The 7379-nt window shown below is 41.0% G+C and overlaps 1 protein-coding gene and 1 long non-coding RNA gene across 2 annotated transcripts in view; both read left to right on the top strand.

The window, feature by feature from the left end:
• The window catches only part of crtc3 (CREB regulated transcription coactivator 3), a 44465-nt gene extending 41373 nt beyond the window's left edge, over nt 1-3092 (top strand). Inside the window, exons 14-16 of the mRNA XM_017304040.1 lie at nt 931-1014; nt 1355-1565; nt 2499-3092. Of these exons, the coding sequence (XP_017159529.1) occupies nt 931-1014; nt 1355-1565; nt 2499-2704 (501 nt within the window). The 3' untranslated portion in view covers nt 2705-3092. The remainder of the gene's footprint in view (nt 1-930; nt 1015-1354; nt 1566-2498) is intronic.
• Nucleotides 3093-5813: 2721 nt separating this feature from the next.
• LOC108166181 (uncharacterized) lies at nt 5814-6627 on the top strand. Its single transcript, XR_001776450.1, has 3 exons — nt 5814-6115; nt 6185-6288; nt 6430-6627. It is a non-coding gene; the product is annotated as an uncharacterized LOC108166181 (long non-coding RNA).
• Nucleotides 6628-7379: the final 752 nt, after the last annotated feature.

The following is a 7379-nucleotide window of genomic DNA, read 5'->3' as shown; positions in this document are numbered from 1 at the left end:
TGCAGTCGCAGCCGCCGTTTGTTTTCTGCTGCTGCAGTCGCAGCCGCCGTTTGTTTTCTGCTGCTGCAGTCGCAGCCGCCGTTTTCTGCTGCTGCAGTCGCAGCCGCTGTTTTCTGCTGCTGCGTGTCCTTGGGAGCTTTTGCTCCAAACGCGTCATCCTGATGAATCGTCCATTATCAGGTTTCTCTCTCAGCTTGTTGTTCTAAATCATGTAAAATCTGACAAAACATGCAGGTCAGAGGCAGAGTTGGGTAATAACTAGTTACATTTACTTCAGTAGCTTTTTTTTGGAGAAAAAAAAAACTTTTCGGAGTATTTTTACATTAAACACATTCTCAACGATCAATAATAAATAATAATCATTTAACACTTGAACTGGAAGACATTTTAAATATCCAAAATAAATAAACAAAATAACAGAAACAGCAAATAAAATGAATTATGAAGTCTCTGTGAATATAATTATTCAAAAAAAAAGTTGAAACCGAAGCACCAGACTGAAAACTTTTTTCATCCTGTTTTTGGTAGAAAGAAAAAAAAAGAGAGAAAAATCATGCAAATGAAAATTATTGAGTTTGTTTTAATTTATCTTGCAATCAATTGACGTACTGCTCATCGTCACAGGCCATAAAACCATAAAAAAACTGCACTGACTTTACATTTTGGTCCATCTGATGATGTGATTTTTAAATGTTGAATGATTGATAATTTCATCAGTTGCTCAGGACTTGATTGTATATTTTGTTTTTCATTTTACTTGAATAATGTTTGTTGTAGTGGTGCCTCTCTTACTTGAGTCAAATCTTTGGGAACTCTGCCCACCTCAGGTCAAAGGTCAACCTCTGGCCTCTGCTGTGAATAAATCTGGTTGTGATGAATGAAATAAAACGATAATAAGTTTGAATGTTTGTGTTTTTGCCTCCCTACCAGGCAAACAGCTTGGCGTCGCTCTTCAGCGACCCGTTTGTGGAGCAGCAGTTCTCGACCCGGCAGAACAAGACGCTGCCCTATCAGGTGAGGGCAGCAGAGCACATTCGCACATCTGCAGCCCAGATGTTGAACCCATTGCCATCCAGAGAGGAGCTTCATAAAGATTCTTAATCTGCATCGTTTGTTTGCAAAAGGTTTAGCAAAACGAGCTGCAGACGTTTCTGGCATCAGTTTTAGAACAACAGGAAGCTTTGATTTGTTGTCATGTCGTAAATAAAACATGACAACAAAACTCCTGACACAGAGAGCGCCGCTGCGCTAACCGCCGCTGCGCTAACCGCCGCTGCGCTAACCGCCGCTGCGCTAACCGCCGCTGCGCTAACCGCCGCTCTCTGATGGCCATTTTCTTCCCATCTGCTCCCAGTTGGACCAGTTCAGCCTGCTGGAAAATGCTCTGAGCTCCTCAGCAGGGGGCTCCTGCTACGACCCGTCGTCGTCCTCTTCGCTCTACTACTCTCAGGCGGCGCTGTCCGGCCTGGGGGGTAGCCATGGCAACCTGCAGGACCCCTCCCACATGAGGGCCAACATGCTGTACGGTAACTGCAGCGGAGGGCTGCCCAACATCATTCTCACAGGTGAGTCTGACACTGGAAAAGGATAAAAAGAGGAAAACGCATCTCAAACTGAAACGATTAATCAGTAAATCACAATTAATCACGATTAATTACAAACTCTGTAGTGAAATGTGCGTTCCCTCTGGAGGAAGCCCAAATTTGGGCCCAGGAACTTCCTGGTGCTTCTAGAAATTCAGGTTCGCTCCTTTTCATTGGTGCTCTAAACTGAGCTGCAACTAGAGCTGAAACGATTAATCATGATTAATCAATTACTAGTGTGATGGAAGTAAAATACATTAAAAAAGAAGCTTGATAAATGTTGCTGTAGTGAAATAAACACCACTTGAAATGGTTTAGATTACCTGGAGGTTTAAATTCACTTTGACATTTTACATCATTCAAATTGTGTTTGGATGATTTGTAACCAGTTAGAGAGTAAAATATTTATGAAACTGGAAAATGTTGTTTTAATTGCTGAATTATAACAACATTTAATTTCCCTTTTGGATCAGTTTTTGAGTTAAATTGAATCTGAAAATGTCCTCCATCAGCTCAGTAACAGAAACGACACAAGTTGTCCTGCAGAGTTTAAATTCAGGCAGCATCAGGTGGAGGGTCACATGAAAAATGCTTAAAATGTTACAGAAACAACAAGATTAACATTAAAAACAGTATTAAATTTCAAATTCACTTCCTCCAAGTGGCTTCCAGGGTTTTTTTTTTCCACCAGTAATTTTTACAGCAACAACCTGGAAACCAAAGATTTGTTTTGTTTGGTTGGACGGATTATGAAGCATTCTAGTGTTCTGTAACATTTAGTGTAAAATCATCCAGTTGATGAGTTTCCGCCTCCTGCTGCTGCTGCTGCTGCTGCTGCTGATGATGATGTCAGCGTCGCAGTGAGAGGAAGTGTTGTGACTCTCCCACCTCCATCATCTGTTGTCTCCGTCTCAGATGACTCCAACCCGAGTCTGTCCAAGGACATCAGCAACGCCCTCTCCACCGTTCCCGAGTGCTTCGACTCGGAGGGAGGCTTCCCGCTGGAGGACGAGCTGCGCATCGAGCCGCTCAGCCTGGACGGACTGAGCATGCTCAGCGACCCCGACATGGTGCTGCCCGACCCGTCTGTGGAGGACACGTTCCGCAGCGACAGACTCTGAGCGCAGAGCGTGTGAGCCAACGGTTCCCTCTGCTGCAGGTCTGTCCTCTTGTTCCAAACCATCCAGTTTAAAATCTGATCTGGGTTCTGGTTCAGCCCCTCCAACCAAAAAAAACAAAGAAAAAAAACAAAACGAGATCCAGGAGCGCCGGAGTCCCTCCTGCGTTTCCCCCCCCCCCTCAGCGCCAGATACCCTGAAGCCATGGAAACACCATAACCATGGTTACACACCATAGCAACCCCATCGCCGTGCAGAAGAGCAGCAGAAATCCAACACATAATTTACGTTTTCTGTTGTGGCTCTAATAAAAAAAAGGAGCTGGATTCCAGGCGGCGCCGGCAGCTGGAGCGGAAAACCCGGTTCTGGTGGAAATGAAGAAGAAAAAAAACAACAAAAAAAAAAAGGAGAGATTAAACTTTTTCAAATGTTTCTTTACATACGGTGTCAGAATGTTTTGAAATGTATGCTTAGATATATATGTATATATATATATTCTTAAAAAAAAAAAGAAAAAAGAGCCAATTAGAGCGTATTTTCAAATGAGACAAAAAGGGCAAACTGTTTACAAATATGAGACTGTATAAAAATGGCGGATATTTTGAATTGATCATGTCGAGTAAAAGCTCTATTTTTCTCGCATTTTGGACGAACATCCGGGTTCCTTCCTGCGTCATTTTTTTACCTTTCTGTTGCAGATTTTCTTGCCCTGCGTATGATTTTTTTTTTTTTTTGTTTTACATTTTGTACCGACTTGTAAATTTGCTTGTACTGTACCTGATTGTGAATAAGGGCATGTGCTACTGTGGATCCACTTTCTGTTTTTGTTACTGAAGTTAAAGGAACCCCCACCGCCGGAGCAGACTGACCGTGTGAACATCGGACACCATGTAGAAATGCACTTAAACTCTTTTTTTTTTTTTTTTTTTTTGCACTAATTGGTTCACGTTGTGTAGATTTTTTTACACCATTTTTAGCTGATTAACCCAAAGAAGAACGAAGCCATCAGTCAGACTTTACTCGACGACGCGCCATGTTTGGTTCATATTCGATGTAAAAAACCGGATTTTCTGTTTGTGCTGCTGTGATTTCTCCCTGTAGCTCATTTCTGCAGTGGGTTATGTAACAGCTCAGTCCTGGCGGGCATTGAGCGCCCCCTTGTGTCACTTTTGAAGAAGAGCCTTCGATTGTTTGCTCTCCTGTTGTTTCCTATGCAACCTTTTTCCACGTGAAACCTGTTGAACAGGTGCAGCTTTATGCAGAGCAACATGGCTCTCTGGTTCTTTGTCTTTTGTTAAACCTACACAATGTGAGGGATCAAATTATTTAAAGAAAAAAAAAAAAAAAAAAAAATACTGCATGTGTCCCCTGGCTATGCTGGTGTTTGCTCTGAGAAGAGGTTTGGGTTTGTTTCCAGTCAAACTGCGGCTCCTTCCTGTGCATGTCGATACTCTAGGCTTTTATTTTGAAGGGTTTCTCTGTTTTCAGAAGTACTTTGTGGTGTGAAGTTGCTGTTTTCTAAGGGTTTCCTGCTGTCTGCTCGCCTGCCTTCTGTTGCCTTACTGACTCTTTCCTTATTCCAGCAGCTGATAATCACATCTCTTCAGCTTTAGCTCACTTCTAGCTGCCTGTGGTTGTTTTCTGTCTCAACATCCAGTTTGTTTTTCTTTTCTTTTCTTTTTTTCCAGGTGCATGTAAAATGTACAGTTCTGTTATTTAAAGAATGTTTATGCCCTTTAGTGTTATTTTTTTTTTTAAGTCATTTGAGTTTTCCCTCAAAATATAAAAGTTTATTGGTTTATAACATGTTATAGTGCTTATCTTTCCAAATTAATATAATCAATAAAAAGAATTTACCGTGTATGAAGTCTATAAGTTTTGTTGTCGTTATTGGATCTCCCAGTAGGGGGCAGTAGCGTGTAGTTGAAACGCAGCACATCTGTTTGCGACGTTTGTTTCTTCAGAACTTTAAAGTTTTAATTGGATAAGTAGAAACTAAATACTAACTATTGTTTTTCACTTAAAACTTAGGAAAAAATGTTAGAGGGGAAATAATCTGTCAGTGGAACTGGAACACATTCATCAATATTAAGGAATTATTTACCTAAAACTAGCTCCTATGTCTTGCTGTAAAGTTATTTGTAAGTTAGTTTTTTGTCTTATTTCAAGGGAACTGAGATATTTGCACAAGAAACCAAAACTACTTGGTAAGATTTAGTTTCTTTATTCTTTTTTTTTTGTTGTTTTGTTGGCATGTTGGAGGAGGTTTGCTCCTTTTCTACTCTTCTGTCTTTTGGCGGAGATGTTTAATGTTTGGACAATTATTCCCTGTGATGTCAAAAGCTGTGCAGCTGGAAGGATTCTTGGGATTACTTTTTATTACTTTCTGACAGTTGTTATGCTGCGTAACCATGGCAACGATGTTTTTTGTTTTGTTTTTAAACTGGGAGCAGTTTTATTGGCTAGCATTCAGAAGTTAATTTCTTACTTTGTTAATGAAGGGAAAGCATCATATCCTGCTAGTTTTTTTCTGCAAAAAAATGTTTTACATAAAACATAACTGAGAAATTTACTTATTTTCTTTCTCTAATTTGAGATTAATCTCTAAATTTTGTATTTTTTTTGGGGGGGGGGGTGATGTTTTCACGACTTTTCAATCATCATTTTTTAATTCCTGTAGATCTTAAACTGAGATGTGTTTTGGTGGAAATGTATTTCTAATTTTTTTTCCTTTCTATCTACTGGCTCTAATATGCCATTATAGATTGCTACCAATGCCCTTTGAAGTAATGAACCGCACCTGGTCAAAAACAACCAATCGGAGCCAGGAGGAGGGTCTTAGCGCTGTCAATCAGCTCGTGGAGATGCGCTGAAGGCAGAAAAACTTAGCATTACATGAAGAGTGTTTATCTGCTGTTAGCGGTGGCTATGTTAACTGGCCTTAACATTCACAATGGACTCTGCTGATTCCTCCTGGCTCTGATTGGCTAGGAGGCTCTGGCCAATCAGAGCCTCCTGGCTAAGATTGGTTGATATTTACTTTTGATATTTATTTTTTCTTGTGTTAAAGTGGCAGTTTTAACAAATATGTAAAGGCTTTTTTTTTTGAAAGGTTACATACTGTAGCTGTAGAGAGGAGAGGCAAAAGCAAATGAGGTGGATTAGCAGTGGTTGCTAACAATGGCTGGTGTCATATTTCTGTGAAATATCTTCTCTGCTGCCCATAGTGAGCTGCTAGCATGTCCTACAGACTTCAGTCAGAGGCCTTTTCAGATTCGTTGTGAGACTGACTGCTACTGCCAGCTGAATAAACGGAACAATGGACCCAAAACGCAGCGGAAAACTTACAAAGAAACAAATCTGAAATGTGACGATGCAGGTTAATGCTGTGACAAAAAGTTTCAGTAATCTCAGGTTGGTTTGTGCGATGGAAGCGTATCCATGGATACCGGTTCTTTGTGAAACCTGGACTTTATCTAGCAGGAACTTCTCTGACCCAGTCCGGAGTCTGGAAGTGGTGAATGCAGCGGCGCTATCAGCTCTAATTGATGGCAGCGCTAAAATCAGAGTCAGATGGCATCGATTTGGTAATGGATTCCTTCTTTCTGCCACCTGGAGGGCAAAACCCGACTCTTACTGTTAAGAAATTACTTCATCACTATTTACAACGCAGGAATGCTCACCTATCGTAACCATTTCAAAATGTGCTAATTATTTATAAATCGCAGGTTTTCCAGGAATCTGCTGTGAAACATTAGTTTCGTCATGAAGACATTTGGTTCCCAGTCGCCGTACATTCTCAGCGTGACCGGAGTAAAGCCAGGCAGATGGCCAGTGTGGGCTCCTGGAAATCAGCCAGAACTCGTTTATCAAATGGAGTCTGGGAGCCAGTTCCCAAAACAACAACAACAGAAAACACCCAACGCTCGGAGAGAAACCAGAGCGAGGGAGGGAGGGTGGGAGGCCACGATGGCGCAGAGCTGGAGGCAGATCGGGATGCCAGGCTGGATCATTGCTGTGAAGGTTGTGTTGGTGTGAGCCATCTCCTCCAGGTTCCCACCGGCTGGGGGGCGGCGCCAGAAACTAATGAGGCTCAGGAAGCCGGTCCCGGTCTCACAGAGCGCCGCTCTCAGTCCGTTTCACTGGTTTTAAAGACATTTAGGAAGCAAATGTAAAGGAATGATGGGCTGGAGGCGGGAAATTTTTTACCATGAAATAATCACATGAACAGCTTATTGAAAAAAATTAAATAAAATGGACGCTACACTTTTATTTTTTTTTTAACAATACACAATAGAAACATCAAAAATAATTTCATAAGGGCACTTCTATTAGTGCAGAGGAAAAAGGTGGGTGCTCTAGCACCACCTAGTGGATAATTGGGTCACTGTGGTGTGAAAACATGATGTAATGTTCATAAAAGTCGATTTTACATGATGCTGCCCCTTTAAGCATATTTTTAATCTAATAGATTTATTAGAAAGGTATTTTTATTGGGAGGATTTTAATCTTAAATGTTGTGTTTTCATCGATTGTAGGGAGAAAATAATCATTATTAGCCGAAATAAAGGCTTGAAAACTTCAGTTTGGTGGTAATTACAACATTTATTGAGTTAGCGATAAATGTTAACACAATAAAAGGGAATTAAGTTCCCTTTTAAAAGGAAACTAAATTCCC

The sequence above is a fragment of the Poecilia reticulata genome, linkage group LG3 (genome assembly GCF_000633615.1).
Source record: "Poecilia reticulata strain Guanapo linkage group LG3, Guppy_female_1.0+MT, whole genome shotgun sequence".
NCBI classification, from domain to species: Eukaryota; Metazoa; Chordata; class Actinopteri; order Cyprinodontiformes; family Poeciliidae; genus Poecilia; species Poecilia reticulata.
This window is presented reverse-complemented; position numbering and strand designations above follow the sequence as displayed.